Here is a 25,080-nt window from a genome sequence, read left to right on the forward strand (position 1 = left end):
CAACTATTAACCTCGGTGACAGCAGCTGACAACACCATTAATACTGACCAAATCCACTACTCCATTTACTGAAATGCAGCCACAAACTTGATGGACCCTCCACCGTGCGCCACTGCTGCTGCAGACCCTCATTATTGTGTCGATCTCCAGCCTCTTGGGAACAAGATGCTTCTGTTATAGTTAAATATTTAACATTTTACTCCCCAGTCCAGAGCAGCGGCTGCCCCCATTCCCTATGTTTTAGCGCAGAAGGTCTGTGTGTTGGTCACAATTCTTCTATAAAGGTCACATCTGGCCAGACTCCTCCGAACAGTAGACAGGTGTAGCAGCGTCCCTGGTTGTCAGTTCTTAGCTGATGGAATTGCTGGTCATCTTCCAATATCAACAGGAGGCATTATGTATCTACTGCACTAAGTTTCCTTGCCCAACTGCTGTGTCTTCAGTCCTGAACGTTACTCATTTCTTGTTGCTTCAGAGGAACTTGAAAAGCACATCATGAAACCTCAGTCTGCGGTGACTATGCCTTGGAGAGACCTCGCTGATGCAGTATAACTACCTTGTGCTTTGTTCCTGTGCTCAGTCTTGCCTTGGTGAATGGCCTGTGACATGAAACCTCCCACATCATCACCATTATAGCAGAGTTTGACTTTTACTCATTTGCTTTTAAACCTCCTACACAGCTGTTTCTGTTTCAGTAAATTATTGTGTTTCCACATACGATGAAAATAATGATCATTATCACTTGTCTGGAATCAATGATTACACGTACACCCAACAATAATCCTATAACCCCCCCCCCCCCCCGCCGAGCTCCTTCATAACCTGTGTACAAGTGATCGAGAAAAAGTGATGGAGGTGACGGGCGGTCACCAGATACTGATGATGGAGGTGACGGGCGGTCACCAGATACTGATGATGGAGGCGACAGGTCAACAGATACTGATGATGGAGGTGATGGGCGGTCACCAGATACTGATGATGGAGGCGACAGGTCAACAGATACTGATGATGGAGGTGATGGGCGGTCTCCAGATACTGATGATGGAGGCGACAGGTCAACAGATACTGATGATGGAGGTGACGGGCGGTCACCAGATACTGATGATGGAGGCGACAGGTCAACAGATACTGATGATGGAGGTGATGGGCGGTCACCAGATACTGATGATGGAGGCGACAGGTCAACAGATACTGATGATGGAGGTGATGGGCGGTCTCCAGATACTGATGATGGAGGCGACAGGTCAACAGATACTGATGATGGAGGTGATGGGCGGTCACCAGATACTGATGATGGAGGTGACGGGCGGTCACCAGATACTGATGATGGAGGTGACGGGCGGTCACCAGATACTGATGATGGAGGTGACGGGCGGTCACCAGATACTGATGATGGAGGTGACGGGCGGTCACCAGATACTGATGATGGAGGTGACGGGCGGTCACCAGATACTGATGATGGAGGTGACGGGCGGTCACCAGATACTGATGATGGAGGCGACAGGCTGTCACCAGATACTGATGATGGAGGCGACAGGTGGTCACCAGATACTGATGATGGAGGTGACAGGTGGTCACCAGATACTGATGATGGAGGCGACGGGCGGTCACCAGATACTGATGATGGAGGCGACAGGTGGTCACCAGATACTGATGATGGAGGCGACGGGCGGTCACCAGATACTGATGATGGAGGCGACGGGCGGTCACCAGATACTGATGATGGAGGTGACGGGCGGTCACCAGATACTGATGATGGAGGTGACGGGCGGTCACCAGATACTGATGATGGAGGCGACAGGTGGTCACCAGATACTGATGATGGAGGCGACAGGTGGTCACCAGATACTGATGATGGAGGCGACGGGCGGTCACCAGATACTGATGATGGAGGTGACGGGCGGTCACCAGATACTGATGATGGAGGCGACAGGTGGTCACCAGATACTGATGATGGAGGTGACCGGCGGTCACCAGATACTGATGATGGAGGTGACGGGCGGTCACCAGATACTGATGATGGAGGTGACGGGTGGTCACCAGATACTGATGATGGAGGTGACGGGCGGTCACCAGATACTGATGATGGAGGTGACGGGTGGTCTCCAGATACTGATGATGGAGGTGACGGGCGGTCACCAGATACTGATGATGGAGGTGACGGGCGGTCACCAGATACTGATGATGGAGGTGACGGGCGGTCACCAGATACTGATGATGGAGGTGACGGGTGGTCTCCAGATACTGATGATGGAGGTGACGGGCGGTCACCAGATACTGATGATGGAGGCGACAGGTGGTCACCAGATACTGATGATGGAGGTGACGGGTGGTCACCAGATACTGATGATGGAGGTGACGGGCGGTCACCAGATACTGATGATGGAGGTGACGGGTGGTCACCAGATACTGATGATGGAGGTGACGGGCGGTCACCAGATACTGATGATGGAGGTGACGGGTGGTCTCCAGATACTGATGATGGAGGCGCTCACATTATACTCGGCCATATGCATTAGATGGCGGTCGGATGAACCATCGACGCCTCTGATGTCGCCGTCTTCCCTTCTATACATTGTTCCGCTGCTTTCCTGGGTTTTCTATGACAATGTCTGAGGCTTCAGCAGGGGCTCTTTTACAGGAGATCTATGAGATTGCTGTGTGAAGTCGGACATCAGTCTAGTGTAATGTATACGGGCCTATACCGCACGTTTCCACCCCTGCCCCGTATATACCGCGCAGTGCAGACTGCTCTCAGGGCCGTTATGTTGTAGCAGTGATATTACGGTGTCCGCTCTCCCGGGGATTTCTCACACAGAGGTCCCGGCCCGGCCGCGCTGTCTCCGGCATAGTAGCAGCATAAAGCTATTAATACTCGTCTCTGCCGAGCTGAGAACAGGGATTCCCTCTGACGTCGCTGCTTGGTAACCAGATAAACACAGCAAAGACACCTTATATGGCTATGTACGTCACAGGAACTCCGGGTGGGCGGAGCCGCCCGCAGTGTCCTCCAGAGATCAGAGCTCTCAGGGCATCTTTAGGGCTGAAAGTCGAGGAGAGCAGGCGGGGAGCTCCGGGGCTGCGGACTGGAGAGTTTGAGGGTGCTCGGTGCAGTCAATGAGAATATATAGGCAAAAGAGTGTGTGACGTGTGCAGAGGGGGGCGGGCTGCACCGGTATAAATAGCTGCGAGCGAGCGGAGTTTCATTCATAAACCTGAGGAAAAGCGGAGCGTGAGGACGGACGCTGCTGCCCGTATACTGTGCTGACACCACGGCCGCTGGGGGCGCCCTGACCGGACTGCTGCACCCGAGGACTTATCTGTGATTAGGAGGAGATCCCATCATTTATTATCTGTGACCGGGAGGAGATTCCACCATTTATTATCTGTGACCAGGAGGAGATCCCATCCCATCATTTATTATCTGTGACCAGGAGGAGATCCCATTTATTATCTGTGCCAGGAGGAGATCCCATCATGTATTATCTGTGACCAGGAGGAGATCCCATCAATTATCTGTGACCAGGAGGAGATCCCAATCATTTATTATCTGTGACCAGGAGGAGATCCCATCATTTATTATCTGTGACCAGGAGGAGATCCCATCATTTATTATCTGTGACCAGGAGGAGATCCCATCATTTATTATCTGTGACCAGGAGGAGATCCCATCATTTATTATCTGTGCCAGGAGGAGATCCCATCAATTATCTGTGACCAGGAGGAGATCCCATCATTTATTACCTGTACTCAGGAGGAGATCCCATCATTTATTACCTGTACTCAGGAGGAGATCCCATCATTTATTATCTGTGACCAGGAGTTGATCCCATCATTTATTATCACTGATCCTCATACAGGAGATCCCATCGTTGATCCCAACACAGGATAAGATCCCATCATTTATTACCTGTACTCAGGAGGAGATCCCATCATTTATTATCTGTGACAAGGAGATCCCATCACTGATTCCCATACAGGAGATTCCATCATTGATCCTAACAAAGGATAAGATCCCATCATTTATTACCTGTACTCAGGAGGAGGAGATCCCATCATTTATTTACTGCACACAAGAAGAGATTCCATCATTTATTAACTGGACACAGGAGCATTGATCCCAATACATGAGAAGATCCCATCACTGATCCCTACATAGGAAGGGATCCCATCACTGATCATTATACAGGAGAGCCCACCAGCTTTTATTATCTGTGCCCAGGAGATCCCATCATTGCATCTTACACAGGAGGAGATCCCATCACTTATTTTACTGAAAAAGTTTGCTAAAGATACATTATTGATCCCAATTAAATTCCAAGATTTCCTTCTTGATCCCATCACGGAGACCTACACAGGAGAAAACCCCATTATTTATCTTTACAAATATCTAAGGAAATCCCCTTATTTATTTCTATAGAGGGGACCTAGCGTGGATCTGCAGACAGGAGTGGATCCCACTATTTATCTCTCCAAAGAAGGAAATCCCATCACTGATCCCTACCTAAGAATGAAGAGCTCTCACAGCTGATCCCTACAGAAGGCTAGAAGATCCCATTGTTGATCCCTACAGAAGTCGCTACTGCGGATCCCCGTGATCCCATCCACAGCTGATCTCTGCTTAGTGCTGAGGAGATCCCTGACGTTTGTACACTCGGGATCTACTGTTTGACATCGAGGCCTCAGCGCAGGATTCCGGGGGGACATGTACCAGGGATACGACTCCTCCAGTTCCTCCCCCTCGGCCGAGTCTCAGTATCTGTCATCCGTGGATTCATTTGGGAGTCCATCCACGGCTGCTGCCCCACAGGTGAGTGTGACGTCACAGGACAGGGGCGACGTCATAGGGAAGTCAGGGAGTCACAGGGCAGGTTCTGTCCCGAGAGTCAACAAACACCGAAGAGTGAGAAAATACAAAGGGAAATCAAGTTCATGTTGTGATCGCCTCAGGCCAATAGGATGCCGGAGTGTCAAGAGGAGTCAGCAGGCAGGGCTGTAACAGGAGACCACAGGCAGGCAGGGGTGTCAGGAGGAGACAGTAGGCAGGTCAGGGCTGTAACAGGAGACCACAGGCAGGCAGGGGTGTCAGGAGGAGACAGTAGGCAGGTCAGGGCTGTAACAGGAGACCACAGGCAGGCAGGGGTGTCAGGAGGAGACAGCAGGCAGGTCAGGGCTGTAACAGGAGACCACAGGCACGCAGGGGTGTCAGGAGGAGACAGTAGGCAGGTCAGGGCTGTAACAGGAGACCACAGACAGGCAGGGGTGTCAGGAGGAGACAGCAGGCAGGGCTGTAACAGGAGACCACAGACAGGCAGGGGTGTCAGAAGGAGACAGCAGGCAGGTCAGGGCTGTAACAGGAGACCACAGGCAGGCAGGGGTGTCAGGAGGAGACAGTAGGCAGGTCAGGGCTGTAACAGGAGACCACAGACAGGCAGGGGTGTCAGGAGGAGACAGCAGGCACGGCAGGATAATATCAGGAGACCACAGGCAGGCAGGGGTGTCAGGAGGAGACAGCAGGCAGGGCTGTAACAGGAGACCACAGACAGGCAGGGGTGTCAGAAGGAGACAGCAGGCAGGTCAGGGCTGTAACAGGAGACCACAGGCAGGCAGGGGTGTCAGAAGGAGACCGCAGGCAGGGTTGTAACAGGCGACCGCAGGCAGGGGTGTCAGGAGGAGACAGTAGGCAGGTCAGGGCTGTCACAGGAGACCACAGGCAGGCAGGGGTGTAAGGAGGAGCCCACAGACGGGGCAGGGGTGTAAGGAGAACACAGACGGGGCAGAGGAGTAAGGAGGAGACCACAGACGGGGCAGAGGAGTAAGGAGGAGACCACAGACGGGGCAGAGGAGTAAGGAGGAGACCACAGACGGGGCAGGGGTGTAAGGAGGAGACCGCAGACGGGGCAGGGGTGTAAGGTGGAGACCACAGACAGGGCAGGGGTGTAAGGTGGAGACCACAGACGGGGCAGGGGTGTAAGGTGGAGACCACAGACGGGGCAGGGGTGTAAGGAGGAGACCACAGAAGGGCAGAGGTGTAAGGAGGAGACCACAGACGGGGCAGAGGTGTAAAGAGAAGACCACAGACGGGGCAGGGGTGTAAGGAGACCACAGGCAGGGGTGTAAGGAGACCACAGACAGGGCAGGGGTGTAAGGAGGAGACCACAGACGGGGCAGGGGTGTAAGGAGGAGAACACAGACGGGGCAGAGGTGTAAGGAGGAGACCACAGACGGGGCAGAGGTGTAAGGAGGAGACCACAGATGGGGCAGGGGTGTAAGGAGGAGACCACAGACGGGGCAGAGGTGTAAAGAGAAGACCACAGACGGGGCAGGGGTGTAAGGAGACCACAGACAGGGCAGGGGTGTAAGGAGACCACAGACAGGGCAGGGGTGTAAGGAGGAGACCACAGACGGGGCAGGGGTGTAAGGAGACCACAGACGGGGCAGGGGTGTAAGGAGGAGACCACAGACGGGGCAGGGGTGTAAGGAGGAGAACACAGATGGGGCAGAGGTGTAAGGAGGAGACCACAGACGGGGCAGGGGTGTAAGGAGGAGACCACAGACGGGGCAGGAGTGTAAGGAGGAGACCACAGACGGGGCAGGAGTGTAAGGTTACCACAGGCAGGGGTGTAAGGAGACCACAGGCAGGGCAGGGGTGTAAGGAGACCACAGGCAGGGCAGGGGTGTAAGGAGGAGACCACAGACGGGGCAGGGGTGTAAGGAGACCACAGGCAGGCGTGTAAGGAGACCACAGACAGGGCAGGGGTGTAAGGAGGAGACCACAGACGGGGCAGGGGTGTAAGGAGGAGACCACAGACGGGGCAGGGGTGTAAGGAGGAGACCACAGACGGGGCATGAGTGTAGGAGGAGACCACAGGCAGGTAGGGTAGGAATGTCACCGGAGGCTGCAGTCAGGGAGGGCAGAGGAGTCCCTCGTTGCTGTATTATCAGCGGGTGGATACGTCTTGTGACATATGGTGGAAGGATAGTGAGGGGATCGTCCTCTGCTGCCTCTCACTTTGGTCGCAGATCTCTCGGACGTTAGGAGTTGTAGTACTTTCTACGGTCGCGTGCTGCCACTTGTCAGTCATAGATTGGGTGGGCGGAGCTGACGAGCAGTGACGCTTGCGTGCTATTTTGGAACGCAGCGTCGGTAGAGCGCAGGGACGTAACAGGCGCTGCCGACGTCAAGGACCCAAGGGGCGGAGATTTGAAGAAACGCGCCCACAGCAGCGAAATCTCCACAGGGAATCCCGAGATAATGTGAAATGAACCGGACGTAGGAAAAGAGGCAGAATAGGAGCGCGGAGCTGGGGGCAGAGGAGCTGCATCTGAGGGGCTGATAGCTGTGCAAGGGGTGGATCAGTGAGAGGATGTACCCGAGGGGCTGATAGCTGTGCAAGGGGTGGATCAGTGAGAAGATGCACCTGAGGGGGCTGTTAGCTGTGCAAGGGGTGGATCAGTGAGAAGATGCACCTGAGGGGGCTGTTAGCTGTGCAAGGGGTGGATCAGTGAGAGGATGTACCCGAGGGGGCTGATAGCTGTGCAAGGGGTGGATCAGTGAGAGGATGCACCCGAGGGGGCTGATAGCTGTGCAAGGGGTGGATCAGTGAGATGCACCCGAGGGGGCTGATAGCTGTGCAAGGGGTGGATCAGTGAGATGCACCGGAGGGGGCTGTTAGCTGTGCAAGGGGTGGATCAGTGAGAGGATGTACCCGAGGGGGCTGATAGCTGTGCAAGGGGTGGATCAGTGAGAGGATGCACCCGAGGGGGCTGATAGCTGTGCAAGGGGTGGATCAGTGAGATGCACCCGAGGGGGCTGATAGCTGTGCAAGGGGTGGATCAGTGAGATGCACCGGAGGGGGCTGTTAGCTGTGCAAGGGGTGGATCAGTGAGAGGATGCACCCGAGGGGGCTGTTAGCTGTGCAAAGGGTGGATCAGTGAGAAGATGCACCCGAGGGGGCTGATAGCTGTGCAAGGGGTGGATCAGTGAGAAGATGCACCCGAGGGGGCTGATAGCTGTGCAAGGGGTGAATCAGTGAGAAGATGCACCCGAGGGGGCTGATAGCTGTGCAAGGGGTGGATCAGTGAGAGGATGCACCCGAGAGGGCTGATAGCTGTGCAAGCGATGGATCAGTGAGAGGATGCACCCGAGGGGGCTGATAGCTGTGCAAGGGATGGATCAGTGAGAGGATGCACCCGAGGGGGCTGACAGCTGTGCAAGGGATGGATCAGTGAGAGGATGCACCCGAGGGGGCTGATAGCTGTGCAAGGGGTGGATCAGTGAGATGCACCGGGGGCTGTTAGCTGTGCAAGGGGTGGATCAGTGAGAAGATGCACCCGAGGGGGCTGATAGCTGTGCAAGGGGTGGATCAGTGAGAGGATGCACCCGAGGGGGCTGTTAGCTGTGCAAGGGATGGATCAGTGAGAAGATGCACCGGAGGGGGCTGTTAGCTGTGCAAGGGGTGGATCAGTGAGAAGATGCACACGAGGGGGCTGATAGCTGTGCAAGGGGTGGATCAGTGAGAAGATGCACCCGAGGGGGCTGATAGCTGTGCAAGCGATGGATCAGTGAGAGGATGCACCCGAGGGGGCTGATAGCTGTGCAAGGGATGGATCAGTGAGAAGATGCACCCGAGGGGGCTGATAGCTGTGCAAGGGGTGGATCAGTGAGAGGATGCACCCGAGGGGGCTGATAGCTGTGCAAGCGATGGATCAGTGAGAGGATGCACCCGAGGGGGCTTATAGCTGTGCAAGGGATGGATCAGTGAGAAGATGCACCCGAGGGGGCTGATAGCTGTGCAAGGGGTGGATCAGTGAGATGCACCGGGGGCTGTTAGCTGTGCAAGGGGTGGATCAGTGAGAAGATGCACCTGAGGGGGCTGTTAGCTGTGCAAGGGGTGGATCAGTGAGAAGATGCACCTGAGGGGGCTGTTAGCTGTGCAAGGGGTGGATCAGTGAGAAGATGCACCGGAGGGGGCTGTTAGCTGTGCAAGGGGTGGATCAGTGAGATGCACCCGAGGGGGCTGATAGCTGTGCAAGGGGTGGATCAGTGAGATGCACCGGAGGGGGCTGTTAGCTGTGCAAGGGGTGGATCAGTGAGAGGATGCACCCGAGGGGGCTGTTAGCTGTGCAAGGGGTGGATCAGTGAGAAGATGCACCCGAGGGGGCTGATAGCTGTGCAAGGGGTGGATCAGTGAGAAGATGCACCCGAGGGGGCTGATAGCTGTGCAAGGGGTGGATCAGTGAGAAGATGCACCTGAGGGGGCTGTTAGCTGTGCAAGGGGTGGATCAGTGAGAAGATGCACCTGAGGGGGCTGTTAGCTGTGCAAGGGGTGGATCAGTGAGAGGATGTACCCGAGGGGGCTGATAGCTGTGCAAGGGGTGGATCAGTGAGAGGATGCACCCGAGGGGGCTGATAGCTGTGCAAGGGGTGGATCAGTGAGATGCACCCGAGGGGGCTGATAGCTGTGCAAGGGGTGGATCAGTGAGATGCACCGGAGGGGGCTGTTAGCTGTGCAAGGGGTGGATCAGTGAGAGGATGCACCCGAGGGGGCTGTTAGCTGTGCAAGGGGTGGATCAGTGAGAAGATGCACCCGAGGGGGCTGATAGCTGTGCAAGGGGTGGATCAGTGAGAAGATGCACCCGAGGGGGCTGATAGCTGTGCAAGGGGTGGATCAGTGAGAAGATGCACCCGAGGGGGCTGATAGCTGTGCAAGGGGTGGATCAGTGAGAGGATGCACCCGAGAGGGCTGATAGCTGTGCAAGCGATGGATCAGTGAGAGGATGCACCCGAGGGGGCTGATAGCTGTGCAAGGGATGGATCAGTGAGAGGATGCACCCGAGGGGGCTGACAGCTGTGCAAGGGATGGATCAGTGAGAGGATGCACCCGAGGGGGCTGATAGCTGTGCAAGGGGTGGATCAGTGAGATGCACCGGGGGCTGTTAGCTGTGCAAGGGGTGGATCAGTGAGAAGATGCACCCGAGGGGGCTGATAGCTGTGCAAGGGGTGGATCAGTGAGAGGATGCACCCGAGGGGGCTGTTAGCTGTGCAAGGGATGGATCAGTGAGAAGATGCACCGGAGGGGGCTGTTAGCTGTGCAAGGTTTTGGATCAGTGAGAAGATGCACACGAGGGGGCTGATAGCTGTGCAAGGGGTGGATCAGTGAGAAGATGCACCCGAGGGGGCTGATAGCTGTGCAAGCGATGGATCAGTGAGAGGATGCACCCGAGGGGGCTGATAGCTGTGCAAGGGATGGATCAGTGAGAAGATGCACCCGAGGGGGCTGATAGCTGTGCAAGGGGTGGATCAGTGAGAGGATGCACCCGAGGGGGCTGATAGCTGTGCAAGGGGTGGATCAGTGAGATGCACCGGGGGCTGTTAGCTGTGCAAGGGGTGGATCAGTGAGAAGATGCACCCGAGGGGGCTGATAGCTGTGCAAGGGGTGGATCAGTGAGAGGATGCACCCGAGGGGGCTGTTAGCTGTGCAAGGGATGGATCAGTGAGAAGATGCACCGGAGGGGGCTGTTAGCTGTGCAAGGGGTGGATCAGTGAGAAGATGCACACGAGGGGGCTGATAGCTGTGCAAGGGGTGGATCAGTGAGAAGATGCACCCGAGGGGGCTGATAGCTGTGCAAGCGATGGATCAGTGAGAGGATGCACCCGAGGGGGCTGATAGCTGTGCAAGGGATGGATCAGTGAGAAGATGCACCCGAGGGGGCTGATAGCTGTGCAAGGGGTGGATCAGTGAGAGGATGCACCCGAGGGGGCTGATAGCTGTGCAAGGGGTGGATCAGTGAGAGGATGCACCCGAGGGGGCTGATAGCTGTGCAAGCGATGGATCAGTGAGAGGATGCACCCGAGGGGGCTTATAGCTGTGCAAGGGATGGATCAGTGAGAGGATGCACCCCAGGGGGCTGATAGCTGTGCAAGGGGTGGATCAGTGAGATGCACCGGGGGCTGTTAGCTGTGCAAGGGGTGGATCAGTGAGAAGATGCACCTGAGGGGGCTGTTAGCTGTGCAAGGGGTGGATCAGTGAGAAGATGCACCGGAGGGGGCTGTTAGCTGTGCAAGGGGTGGATCAGTGAGATGCACCCGAGGGGGCTGATAGCTGTGCAAGGGGTGGATCAGTGAGATGCACCGGAGGGGGCTGTTAGCTGTGCAAGGTGTGGATCAGTGAGAGGATGCACCCGAGGGGGCTGTTAGCTGTGCAAGGGGTGGATCAGTGAGAAGATGCACCCGAGGGGGCTGATAGCTGTGCAAGGGGTGGATCAGTGAGAAGATGCACCCGAGGGGGCTGATAGCTGTGCAAGGGATGGATCAGTGAGAGGATGCACCCGAGGGGGCTGATAGCTGTGCAAGGGGTGGATCAGTGAGATGCACCGGGGGCTGTTAGCTGTGCAAGGGGTGGATCAGTGAGAGGATGCACCCGAGGGGGCTGATAGCTGTGCAAGCGATGGATCAGTGAGAGGATGCACCCGAGGGGGCTGATAGCTGTGCAAGGGGTGGATCAGTGAGATGCACCGGGGGCTGTTAGCTGTGCAAGGGGTGGATCAGTGAGAAGATGCACCCGAGGGGGCTGATAGCTGTGCAAGGGGTGGATCAGTGAGAGGATGCACCCGAGGGGGCTGTTAGCTGTGCAAGGGATGGATCAGTGAGAAGATGCACCGGAGGGGGCTGTTAGCTGTGCAAGGGGTGGATCAGTGAGAAGATGCACACGAGGGGGCTGATAGCTGTGCAAGGGGTGGATCAGTGAGAAGATGCACCCGAGGGGGCTGATAGCTGTGCAAGCGATGGATCAGTGAGAGGATGCACCCGAGGGGGCTGATAGCTGTGCAAGGGATGGATCAGTGAGAAGATGCACCCGAGGGGGCTGATAGCTGTGCAAGGGGTGGATCAGTGAGAGGATGCACCCGAGGGGGCTGATAGCTGTGCAAGGGGTGGATCAGTGAGAGGATGCACCCGAGGGGGCTGATAGCTGTGCAAGCGATGGATCAGTGAGAGGATGCACCCGAGGGGGCTTATAGCTGTGCAAGGGATGGATCAGTGAGAGGATGCACCCGAGGGGGCTGATAGCTGTGCAAGGGGTGGATCAGTGAGATGCACCGGGGGCTGTTAGCTGTGCAAGGGGTGGATCAGTGAGAAGATGCACCTGAGGGGGCTGTTAGCTGTGCAAGGGGTGGATCAGTGAGAAGATGCACCTGAGGGGGCTGTTAGCTGTGCAAGGGGTGGATCAGTGAGAAGATGCACCGGAGGGGGCTGTTAGCTGTGCAAGGGGTGGATCAGTGAGATGCACCCGAGGGGGCTGATAGCTGTGCAAGGGGTGGATCAGTGAGATGCACCGGAGGGGGCTGTTAGCTGTGCAAGGGGTGGATCAGTGAGAGGATGCACCCGAGGGGGCTGTTAGCTGTGCAAGGGGTGGATCAGTGAGAAGATGCACCCGAGGGGGCTGATAGCTGTGCAAGGGGTGGATCAGTGAGAAGATGCACCCGAGGGGGCTGATAGCTGTGCAAGGGATGGATCAGTGAGAGGATGCACCCGAGGGGGCTGATAGCTGTGCAAGGGGTGGATCAGTGAGATGCACCGGGGGCTGTTAGCTGTGCAAGGGGTGGGTGGATCAGTGAGAGGATGCACCCGAGGGGGCTGATAGCTGTGCAAGCGATGGATCAGTGAGAGGATGCACCCGAGGGGGCTGATAGCTGTGCAAGGGATGGATCAGTGAGAGGATGCACCCGAGGGGGCTGATAGCTGTGCAAGGGATGGATCAGTGAGAGGATGCACCCGAGGGGGCTGATAGCTGTGCAAGGGGTGGATCAGTGAGATGCACCGGGGGCTGTTAGCTGTGCAAGGGGTGGATCAGTGAGAAGATGCACCCGAGGGGGCTGATAGCTGTGCAAGCGATGGATCAGTGAGAGGATGCACCGGAGGGGGCTGTTAGCTGTGCAAGGGATGGATCAGTGAGAAGATGCACCCGAGGGGGCTGATAGCTGTGCAAGGGGTGGATCAGTGAGAGGATGCACCCGAGGGGGCTGATAGCTGTGCAAGCGATGGATCAGTGAGAGGATGCACCCGAGGGGGCTGATAGCTGTGCAAGGGATGGATCAGTGAGAGGATGCACCCGAGGGGGCTGATAGCTGTGCAAGGGGTGGATCAGTGAGATGCACCAGGGGCTGTTAGCTGTGCAAGGGGTGGATCAGTGAGAGGATGCACCCGAGGGGGCTGATAGCTGTGCAAGCGATGGATCAGTGAGAGGATGCACCCGAGGGGGCTGATAGCTGTGCAAGGGGTGGATCAGTGAGATGCACCGGGGGCTGTTAGCTGTGCAAGGGGTGGATCAGTGAGAAGATGCACCCGAGGGGGCTGATAGCTGTGCAAGGGGTGGATCAGTGAGAGGATGCACCCGAGGGGGCTGTTAGCTGTGCAAGGGATGGATCAGTGAGAAGATGCACCGGAGGGGGCTGTTAGCTGTGCAAGGGGTGGATCAGTGAGAAGATGCACACGAGGGGGCTGATAGCTGTGCAAGGGGTGGATCAGTGAGAAGATGCACCCGAGGGGGCTGATAGCTGTGCAAGCGATGGATCAGTGAGAGGATGCACCCGAGGGGGCTGATAGCTGTGCAAGGGATGGATCAGTGAGAAGATGCACCCGAGGGGGCTGATAGCTGTGCAAGGGGTGGATCAGTGAGAGGATGCACCCGAGGGGGCTGATAGCTGTGCAAGGGGTGGATCAGTGAGAGGATGCACCCGAGGGGGCTGATAGCTGTGCAAGCGATGGATCAGTGAGAGGATGCACCCGAGGGGGCTTATAGCTGTGCAAGGGATGGATCAGTGAGAGGATGCACCCGAGGGGGCTGATAGCTGTGCAAGGGGTGGATCAGTGAGATGCACCGGGGGCTGTTAGCTGTGCAAGGGGTGGATCAGTGAGAAGATGCACCTGAGGGGGCTGTTAGCTGTGCAAGGGGTGGATCAGTGAGAAGATGCACCTGAGGGGGCTGTTAGCTGTGCAAGGGGTGGATCAGTGAGAAGATGCACCGGAGGGGGCTGTTAGCTGTGCAAGGGGTGGATCAGTGAGATGCACCCGAGGGGGCTGATAGCTGTGCAAGGGGTGGATCAGTGAGATGCACCGGAGGGGGCTGTTAGCTGTGCAAGGGGTGGATCAGTGAGAGGATGCACCCGAGGGGGCTGTTAGCTGTGCAAGGGGTGGATCAGTGAGAAGATGCACCCGAGGGGGCTGTTAGCTGTGCAAGGGGTGGATCAGTGAGAAGATGCACCCGAGGGGGCTGATAGCTGTGCAAGGGGTGGATCAGTGAGAGGATGCACCCGAGGGGGCTGATAGCTGTGCAAGGGATGGATCAGTGAGAGGATGCACCCGAGGGGGCTGATAGCTGTGCAAGGGGTGGATCAGTGAGATGCACCAGGGGCTGTTAGCTGTGCAAGGGGTGGATCAGTGAGAGGATGCACCCGAGGGGGCTGATAGCTGTGCAAGCGATGGATCAGTGAGAGGATGCACCCGAGGGGGCTGATAGCTGTGCAAGGGGTGGATCAGTGAGATGCACCGGGGGCTGTTAGCTGTGCAAGGGGTGGATCAGTGAGAAGATGCACCCGAGGGGGCTGATAGCTGTGCAAGGGGTGGATCAGTGAGAGGATGCACCCGAGGGGGCTGTTAGCTGTGCAAGGGATGGATCAGTGAGAAGATGCACCGGAGGGGGCTGTTAGCTGTGCAAGGGGTGGATCAGTGAGAAGATGCACACGAGGGGGCTGATAGCTGTGCAAGGGGTGGATCAGTGAGAAGATGCACCCGAGGGGGCTGATAGCTGTGCAAGCGATGGATCAGTGAGAGGATGCACCCGAGGGGGCTGATAGCTGTGCAAGGGATGGATCAGTGAGAAGATGCACCCGAGGGGGCTGATAGCTGTGCAAGGGGTGGATCAGTGAGAGGATGCACCCGAGGGGGCTGATAGCTGTGCAAGGGGTGGATCAGTGAGAGGATGCACCCGAGGGGGCTGATAGCTGTGCAAGCGATGGATCAGTGAGAGGATGCACCCGAGGGGGCTTATAGCTGTGCAAGGGATGGATCAGTGAGAGGATGCACCCGAGGGGGCTGATAGCTGTGCAAGGGGTGGATCAGTGAGATGCACCGGGGGCTGTTAGCTGTGCAAGGGGTGGATCAGTGAGAAGATGCACCTGAGGGGGCTGTTAGCTGTGCAAGGGGTGGATCAGTGAGAAGATGCACCTGAGGGGGCTGTTAGCTGTGCAAGGGGTGGATCAGTGAGAAGATGCACCGGAGGGGGCTGTTAGCTGTGCAAGGGGTGGATCAGTGAGATGCACCCGAGGGGGCTGATAGCTGTGCAAGGGGTGGATCAGTGAGATGCACCGGAGGGGGCTGTTAGCTGTGCAAGGGGTGGATCAGTGAGAGGATGCACCCGAGGGGGCTGTTAGCTGTGCAAGGGGTGGATCAGTGAGAAGATGCACCCGAGGGGGCTGATAGCTGTGCAAGGGGTGGATCAGTGAGAAGATGCACCCGAGGGGGCTGATAGCTGTGCAAGGGATGGATCAGTGAGAGGATGCACCCGAGGGGGCTGATAGCTGTGCAAGGGGTGGATCAGTGAGATGCACCGGGGGCTGTTAGCTGTGCAAGGGGTGGATCAGTGAGAGGATGCACCCGAGGGGGCTGATAGCTGTGCAAGCGATGGATCAGTGAGAGGATGCACCCGAGGGGGCTGATAGCTGTGCAAGGGATGGATCAGTGAGAGGATGCACCCGAGGGGGCTGATAGCTGTGCAAGGGATGGATCAGTGAGAGGATGCACCCGAGGGGGCTGATAGCTGTGCAAGGGGTGGATCAGTGAGATGCACCGGGGGCTGTTAGCTGTGCAAGGGGTGGATCAGTGAGAAGATGCACCCGAGGGGGCTGATAGCTGTGCAAGCGATGGATCAGTGAGAGGATGCACCGGAGGGGGCTGTTAGCTGTGCAAGGGATGGATCAGTGAGAAGATGCACCCGAGGGGGCTGATAGCTGTGCAAGGGGTGGATCAGTGAGAGGATGCACCCGAGGGGGCTGATAGCTGTGCAAGCGATGGATCAGTGAGAGGATGCACCCGAGGGGGCTGATAGCTGTGCAAGGGATGGATCAGTGAGAGGATGCACCCGAGGGGGCTGATAGCTGTGCAAGGGGTGGATCAGTGAGATGCACCAGGGGCTGTTAGCTGTGCAAGGGATGGATCAGTGAGAAGATGCACCGGAGGGGGCTGTTAGCTGTGCAAGGGGTGGATCAGTGAGAAGATGCACCCGAGGGGTCTGTTAGCTGTGCAAGGGGTGGATCAGTGAGAAGATGCACCCGAGGGGGCTGATAGCTGTGCAAGCGATGGATCAGTGAGAGGATGCACCCGAGGGGGCTGATAGCTGTGCAAGGGATGGATCAGTGAGAAGATGCACCCGAGGGGGCTGATAGCTGTGCAAGGGGTGGATCAGTGAGAGGATGCACCCGAGGGGGCTGATAGCTGTGCAAGGGGTGGATCAGTGAGAGGATGCACCCGAGGGGGCTGATAGCTGTGCAAGCGATGGATCAGTGAGAGGATGCACCCGAGGGGGCTGATAGCTGTGCAAGCGATGGATCAGTGAGAGGATGCACCCGAGGGGGCTGATAGCTGTGCAAGGGGTGGATCAGTGAGATGCACCGGGGGCTGTTAGCTGTGCAAGAGGTGGATCAGTGAGAAGATGCACCGGAGGGGGCTGTTAGCTGTGCAAGGGGTGGATCAGTGAGAAGATGCACCCGAGGGGGCTGATAGCTGTGCAAGGGGTGGATCAGTTAGAGGATGCACCCGAGGGGGCTGATAGCTGTGCAAGCGATGGATCAGTGAGAGGATGCACCCGAGGGGGCTGATAGCTGTGCAAGGGATGGATCAGTGAGAGGATGCACCCGAGGGGGCTGATAGCTGTGCAAGGGGTGGATCAGTGAGATGCACCGGGGGCTGTTAGCTGTGCAAGAGGTGGATCAGTGAGAAGATGCACCTGAGGGGGCTGTTAGCTGTGCAAGGGGTGGATCAGTGAGAAGATGCACCTGAGGGGGCTGTTAGCTGTGCAAGGGGTGGATCAGTGAGAAGATGCACCTGAGGGGGCTGTTAGCTGTGCAAGGGGTGGATCAGTGAGAAGATGCACCGGAGGGGGCTGTTAGCTGTGCAAGGGGTGGATCAGTGAGAAGATGCACCTGAGGGGGCTGTTAGCTGTGCAAGGGGTGGATCAGTGAGAAGATGCACCGGAGGGGGCTGTTAGCTGTGCAAGGGGTGGATCAGTGAGAAGATGCACCTGAGGGGGCTGTTAGCTGTGCAAGGGGTGGATCAGTGAGAAGATGCAGCAGAGGGGGCTGTTAGCTGTGCAAGGGGTGGATCAGTGAGAAGATACATCCCAGGGGCCGTTACCTGTGCAGGGAGTGGATCAGTGAGATGCACCGGGGGCAGTTAGCTGTGCAAGGGGTGGATCAGTGAGAAGATGCAGCAGAGGGGGCTGTTGGCTGTGCAAGGGGTGGAAAAGTGTGAAGATGCACACGAGGAGGCTTTTACCTGTGTAGGGTGTAGATCAGTGAAAAGATGGTGCCGAGGGGGGTTGTTACTTATGCAGGGGGTAGGTCAGTGAGAAGATGCACCAGAGGTAACTTACCTGTGCAGCGAGTGGATCAGTTTTACAGTGTGAGACTCTGATCTTGTCCTGTTCTCATCTGGATCAGACTTGGCCATTAATTATTAAGGGGATACGTGTAACACGGCAGACACCCGGGGGGACACACAGCAAGCACCCGCGGGTACACATGGCAAACACACGGCAAACACCAGGGGGACTCATTGAGGACAGACCTTGTAATTCAGGTTTCCATACGGGTTTAATCCATTTTTAACTGATCCAAGGTTGAGTTAATGGGTAAAAAAAAATCAGAGTCCGCTGCTTCAGTGAACAAAACCGGATGCTATGAGTAGGACACCTGTGAAAGAAATAGGTCCATCTTTCTCTGGGGTTAGAGAATGTGTGAATGTAGCAAATAGATGGGTCAGTGAGGTAATACACCAAAGGAGAGGTGGAATTACCTGTATTGGGGAAGACAATGATTCAGTGATAAGATGCCCCAGAAGGAGCGTTACTTATGCAGAGGTTGGATTAGTAAGAAAAGAGACCAGTACAGTGTGGATCAGTGAGAAGTGGGATTATTTTCTGTATTAGGAGTGAATGAATTGAAAGGGGTTTTCTGGAAAGGAGGGTGGCTCAGTGAGATATTCCAGAGATGAACTATTGCCTGTACAAGGAGGGAGATCAGTGAGAAGATGCCCCATAAAGGATCTGTTACATGTGAAGGAGGTGGAGAAGAGTTGCTACCTGTTACCTGTAGGGAGGTTGTGGCTTGTTGAATAAAGAGAGGGTCTTCTAGCTCTACAGGGGGGGGGGGGGGGGAATCAGTGAGAAGATATCTCAGAGAGGGGATGTTTCTCTACTGGGGTGGGGGGTGATCAGATGTTTCACAGAAGGGAAGTCACCTGCATCTCCTCTTCAGCAAACTTCTCACAAATCTTCACAACCCATTTTATTTTTGTGTGAGACCCTCAGAATTTTGAACAAGTATTTACCCCTGAAATTATCACTGAGCAATACCTGTAATATTAACCTGAGACTGTGCAAAAGTATCTGCCCCCGTGCTGATCTGTACACCGCGTGGTAGTCGCGCCGAGGAATTGTAGACTCAGTTATTTCAAAAGCAGAAAAACTTCTCAGCTCCTGTGACCCTGAAATGTGAAGATCATGTAGGAGAACGAGAGGAGGAAAACCCTCATCAGCCGCAGAGAAGATGGAGGTCGGGTTATAGAAATCAGAGGGAGTTACATCTGTAAATATCTACACCCTTCTCTATCAGGACAATCGGGGACAGCCAGGAGGACATGTCACAAGTAATATGGGGGTAGGAGACATTTAGGAGGGGTGCATGTACTTTTCACGGCTCTGTGAAATTTCAGATATGAACATCTCTACTTCTTTTCCCTCTTCATTTTGTTTTCTTCCATTCTTTTTCCTCTCCTCCATGCTCTTCTCTTTCATCTCCCCTCTATTATCACTTCCTTTCATTCTCTCTCTTGTCCCTTTCTTTTTTTCCCTTCTTTTTCCGCTCTCCTTCATGCTCTTTTCTTTCTTCTTCCTCACTTCATTTCATTCTTTCTTCCCTTCTACATCCTTTCTTCAGCTTTTTTCCTCTCCTTCTTGCCCTTTTCTTTCTTCTTCCTCTTCTTTCTCACTTTGTTTCATTCTTTCTTCCCTTCTCCTACATCCTCTCCAGCTTTTTTTCCTCTCCTTCATGCTCTTTTCTTCCTCCTCTTCTTTCTCACTTTGTTTCATTCTTCCTTCCATTCTCCTACATCCTCTTCAGCTTTCTTTTTCCTCTTCTCTACTTCATGCTCTTTTCTTTCTTCTTCCTCTTCTTTCTCACTTCGTTTAATTCTTCCTTCCCTTCTCCTACATCCTCTCTTCAGCTTTCTTTTTCCTCTTCTCTACTTCATGCTCTTTTCTTTCTTCTTCCTCTTCTTTCTCACTTCATTTCATTCTTTCTTCCCTTCTCCTACATCCTCTCTTCATCTTTCTTTTTCTTCTCTCCTTCCTCTTCTTTTTCACTTCATTTCATTCTTTCTTCCCTTCTCCTACATCCTCTCTTCAGGTTTCTTTGTCCTCTCTCCTCCAGGCTCTTCTTTCTTCCTCTTCTCTCCATTCCCACTTCCCTTCATTCTCTCTTCTCCCTTTTTCCTTCTTTCCTCCCTCAATCATCTTTTTTCCCTCTCCATTCTTTAATCTATACCCTTCAGTCTCCTTGTTTTTTTCCCTTTCCGTCTTTCTTTTTATCTCCATCCTCTCCATATTCTCTTAGCCTCATTTTCTTTAGTCTTGTTTCCCCCATTTTTAGCTGTCTCTTCCATGATTGTGAATATCTCTGTCTCCCTCTCTGCCAGGAGTGTGTGGCCCTATGTGATGTCCCCTCTTCCTTTGTGCCCACTGTTACGGCCATCACCAGTAGCCAGGACCTCCAGTGGTTGGTCACACCTGCACTTATTTCCTCCATGGCTCAATCGCAGCCAACACCAGGACCGTCCATTGACCCCTATGATCTGCCGGGCCCCAGCTATGCGTCGCCCTCCGGGTCTTCATATGGCACAACACAGCCTGCTGCTTCTTCATCTGGACAGGAGGAAACTCGCCCAACAAGACCCAGAAAAAGACCTCGAGAAGAAGCGGTAAGTAGCAGTATACAGATGGAGATAGACGCTTCTCACAGACATATTGCCCCTCTCACCAGATGTCCCTCTCTCTGTACAGTTAACCCCAGAGGAAGAGGAGAAGAGGCGAGTCCGGCGAGAAAGGAACAAATTAGCTGCCGCCAAATGCAGGAACAGGAGACGAGAGCTGACTGACAGATTACAAAACGTAAGCAGTGATCCTTGAAAGGGTCGTCCGTTTCTTCCCCATATTCAGTCTCGACTCTTTGGATTTTTTCCAGAGATTTGTGCTTATGTTCTTACCTGGCAGAGGATTATCTACACTGATACATAGGAACAAATGCTCAGCGTGTGAGCAGGACTAGGGCAGCTTTTAAGCTCCTGTATGTAGACTATTATTTGTTGATGAGGCTATTGGACATGTCGCCAATTTCCTAAATGAATATGTTTCTAAAGGTGCTAATGACATGTTCTTTCCACTTCCAGATTATGGCACCAACAGTTCTCAATACTTCAGTAGTTTAGAAATTCTTCTGTAACCAATGCCATTAATATGTTTTGCAACAATAAGGTTGCAAAGGTCTTGACACAGCTCACTGGTTTTACCCATCATGAGATGGTTCTTGGGTGGCAGATTGGTAATGAGACACCTTTTTATAGACCATCAGTTAAATCAGCTGATATTATTTGTCACTAAGTGGCCAGATTGCTTTCTAATTACTGATAGATTTCAGCTGGTGTCAGCACTTTTCATGGCTTTTTGCACCGCTCTTGGTTCATGTGTTCAATAATTGTTCCTGGTGTCATTTCTCATTATTACAGATAACCTAATTTATGGACATCTATTCTTTGATTTCTTTGCCTGTGTGGATTGGACAGTTTGTTACCAACATGTGGGGAGAATTGCATGTCAATAGCACCTTTAGAAATAGATTTACTTAGAAAATTGGTGACGTGTTCAATACTTATTTCACCTGCCATATTACTGGTGATCAGTTTCTTCTTGTTTTCTCTTTATCAGTAACATGGGAGTGGGGCACTTACTTTTTCACAAGACTGTAGACTGAGTTGATGAGCACAGTGGGGGCAGGTATGGAGTCTGGCGTTGTGGGGGGCTGCACTGTGTAGATCTACAGGCCGTCTCCATCCTCAGAGCTGAAGTAACCTCCCGTCCGCTCTGGGGCAGGATCTCTGTGCAGCCTAGAGGAGAGCGAGCTGTTCAGTTCTAATGTGAACTCCTTCCATCTTGTAGGAGACGGATCTCTTGGAGGAGGAAAAGTCCAACCTTGAGGCAGAAATTGATGAACTGCGCAGACAGAAGGAACAGCTGGAATTTGCTCTTCTCTCCCACCGATCTGGATGCAAAGTGCCCTATGAGGACCCCGATCTACCCCACACTGAGCCAGCCGCATCCTTCCCCCATGGCGGACTGCTGCCTTCATTCCCCCCCCAGTTGGAGGTATCATTCCCTGTCTGTTTGCCTCCAGTACCGGACTCAGACTGTATCACCAGCGCTGGATCTTACACATCTTCATTTGTGTTCACCTCCCCAGAGGGAGGAGCCTGTGGAAGCCGGTACCAGCGCAGCAGCGGAAGCGAGCGCTCCTCCTCCGACTCACTCAGCTCCCCCTCACTTCTGGCCCTCTGAAACATAACCTTCCAGTCTGCTCCTGGCCCTCTGAGACACAGCCTGCCTGCACTCCTGGCCCTCTGAGACACCTGTCCCTGCCTGTGCTCCTGTCCCTCAGACACAGACCATCCCTGCCTGCGCTCCTGAGACAGCCTGCCCCTGCCTGCCCTTCTGGGATGCAGCCTGCCCCTGCCTGTGCTCCTGGCCCTCTGAAACACAGCCAGACCCTGCCTGCGCTCCTGTCCTTCAGACACAGACCATCCCTGCCTGCACTCCTGGCCCTCTGAGACACCCTGCCTGTGCTCCTGTCCCTCAGACACAGGCCGTCCCTGCCTGTGCTTCTGCCCCCTGAGACACCGCCTGCCCCTGCCTGACCTTCTGGGATGTAGCCTGCCCGTGTTTGTGCTCCTGACCTACTGGGACACAGCCTGCCCCTGTCTGTGACCCTGACCCTCTGGGACACAGCCTGCCCCTGCCTGACCTTCTGGGACACAGCCTGCACTCCTGACCTGAGACACAGCGTGCCCCTGCAAGCGTTCATGGCCTTTCGAAACAGACCGTCCCTGCCTGCGCTCTTGACCCTCTGGGACACAGCCTGCCCCTGTCCGTGTTCCTGACCCTCTGGGACACAGCCTGCACCTGCCTGCGCTCCTGAGCCTCAGGGACACAGCCTGCCCCTGCGAGCGTTCCTGGCCCTCTGAGACAAAGCGTTCCCCTGCCTGCGCTCCTGACCCTGAGACACAGCCTGCGCTCCTGACCCTCTGAGACACAGACCACCCCTGCCTGCGCTCCTGTCCCTCTGAGACACAGACCGCCCCTGCCTGCGCTCCTGTCCCTCTGAGACACAGACTGCCCCTGCCTGCGCTCCTGTCCCTCTGAGACACAGACCGCCCCTGCCTGCGCTTCTGACCTTTTGGGACACAGCCTGTCCCTGCCTGCGCTCCAGACCCTCTTGAACACAGCCTGCCCCTGCCTGCACTCCTGGCCCTCAGACACAGACTGCCCCTGCCTGTGCTCCTGACCCTCTGGGACATTGCCCCTTCTCATATTCATTTGCTTCCTTATAGTTGTGCTTGTCTTGCTCCTTGCATTCCCACAATGTAATGCTACTGATGTCTCCTGTAGTCTTAGGTGGAGGCTCCACATCAGAGGCTCTTGCTCCCTTGTAATGAGGGCTCTAGCTGCTGCTTCCTTCTCTTCTCCCATTTTTCATTGCCCCTCACTCATCCTCCTTCCCCGTATGTGTGCGGGGGGGCTGAGTGCTGTCAAGAAGAACTTGCCGTCTACATTCCGAAACAAAACTGCTGCCAATCAGACCCGGGACCAGGATCTCTGGACGAGAAGCCGCGACCATTGCTGTGAGATGGGGTGTTATGGGGAGGGCGCGGGATGAGCCCCAGCCGGAGGGCAGCATTTAATGTTCCTGCTGCGAGGGATGCTGCTGCCACTGCTGAGCCTTCCTTCCCTTTCAAGCAGAAGTCTGTAAAGTATTTGCCCCCTCTCCTCTGTGAGTGTTATGTGTTTCTGCCCCCTACTGGTGAAAGAGAGAGTGGAGACCGGCCCTGTTCAGATGGAAGGTTCTGCATTGTAATGGCCATTTGGACGCTCATGGTCAGCGCGGCGGTCTATAGGTGACAATCCCATATATGATGAAACTGTACGTCGGTGTATACACCGCAGGGTCGTCCATGTACAAAAATGCACCGTGCACGCCTGTGTATATAGATATTTCAGAATATATTTTTGATGCTTTATATATTTTTATATATATAGAAGTATTTATATACACACATCTATATATTACAGCGCTGGATCCAGTCCTGACAATACGAGGAGCCCACGCATCAGGTGCAGCCATCTTTCTGCAGAGAGCAGTGCGTCAGCAGACCAGAAGAAATACTGAAGTCCCTAAAATATATGAAAACTGCTCTGGAATCTCTTCATCCTCTGCTGAGATCTGAGCATTTCGAAGTCCTAGGCCCGAAGCCTGAGGCTGCACGACTGCGAGACTCTGATGACAGCCCATCCTGTGAGCTGCACTGTTGTCATTGACACCATGTGTTGCCCACATCACCATCCACATTGAGATCTCCATCCTGCCCGAGATGCGGTGCGGACCTGGATGTGGACGGTGATGAGCGCCTCTTACTTTTTGGGCCTGGATCTTCCAGTGCTCAGATTTCATCAGAGATGACGGAAATGAGGGAATGGTTCTCACATTTAGCCTAGTGCCCATTCTGCTCCGAGTCCTCCTATCCTATCCACAGTGACCGTGGTGGCTGCAGCATGGAGGACTGTCCATTGTGTCGCCACCGTCCATGTGGGCAGCATACGAGGGCCAGACTAAGCTACTGGGCCAGGAGAAGCCTGCGGACCCTCACCGAGGAGCATGTTTATTGTCGGGGCCCCTCCTGCCTGCACCTGCCCCTAAAGAGATAGACACTGCCTATCACAGAGGGGGTGACAGCGGAGGGGCTGTTCTGTGTATAGTTCCTGTGATAGTGCTGTAATTTTTAGAGGATTCTATTATATATTATATCTATTTTTTGAATTCATTATAGTTTATGTCTTTATGAAGCGGTGACCAATAAACTGCATTAACTATAACAAGTCTCGGCCTCTTTTTTGTGTCATCTCCGGCATCTAGACCGATCTGACTCGGGAACATAGAGGCCTCTTTTCTCTGTGCCCCTGGGGTCCGATTCCTGCATGGAGGAGGATCTGGCATCAGTGCTTCAGGATTCCTGGGCTTGTAGATAAAGATCTGATTTCATGAGCTCCTGACACATAGACAGAGTGCTCCCTTCCCTTGTGTAAGGGTACCGTCACATAGTGGCATTTTGATCGCTACGACGGCACGATTCGTGACGTTCCAGCGATATAGTTACGATCTCGCAGTGTCTGACACGCTCCTGCGATCAGGGACCCCGCTGAGAATTGTACGTCGTAGCAGATTGTTTGAAACTTTCTTTCGTCGTCTAGTGTCCCGCTGTGGCGGCATGATCGCATGGTGTAACAAAGGTGTGCACGATATTGTATACGATGTGCGCATAGTAACCAACAGCTTCTACATCGCAAATACGTCGTGAAGTTATCGCTCCAGCGTCGTGCATTGCGAAGTGTGACCGCAGTCTACGACGCTGGAGCGATATTGGAGCGATGCTGGAGCGTCACGGATCGTGCCGTCGTAGCGACCAAAGTGCCACTGTGAGACGAT

General features: G+C 54.7%; 1 protein-coding gene across 4 annotated transcripts; it reads left to right on the forward strand.

The window, feature by feature from the left end:
* Positions 1-3,205: 3,205 nt before the first annotated feature.
* On the forward strand, positions 3,206-24,473 carry FOSB (FosB proto-oncogene, AP-1 transcription factor subunit). 4 transcript variants are annotated; one of them, XM_069746168.1, is made up of 5 exons: positions 3,206-4,810; positions 19,970-20,251; positions 20,334-20,441; positions 21,486-21,692; positions 21,787-24,473. In XM_069746168.1, exons 1-5 carry the CDS (start codon positions 4,706-4,708, stop codon positions 21,886-21,888), a joined length of 804 nt encoding a protein of 267 aa, XP_069602269.1. In that variant the 5' UTR covers positions 3,206-4,705; the 3' UTR covers positions 21,889-24,473. The 4 variants fall into 4 exon arrangements, with proteins under 4 accessions (XP_069602269.1, XP_069602268.1, XP_069602267.1 ...); XM_069746167.1 differs by having other exon boundaries at positions 21,486-24,473; XM_069746166.1 differs by lacking the exon at positions 3,206-4,810 and having other exon boundaries at positions 19,274-20,251; positions 21,787-22,019.
* Positions 24,474-25,080: the final 607 nt, after the last annotated feature.

This window comes from Ranitomeya imitator, chromosome 2 (assembly GCF_032444005.1).
Source record: "Ranitomeya imitator isolate aRanImi1 chromosome 2, aRanImi1.pri, whole genome shotgun sequence".
In the NCBI taxonomy this organism is placed as follows: Eukaryota; Metazoa; Chordata; class Amphibia; order Anura; family Dendrobatidae; genus Ranitomeya; species Ranitomeya imitator.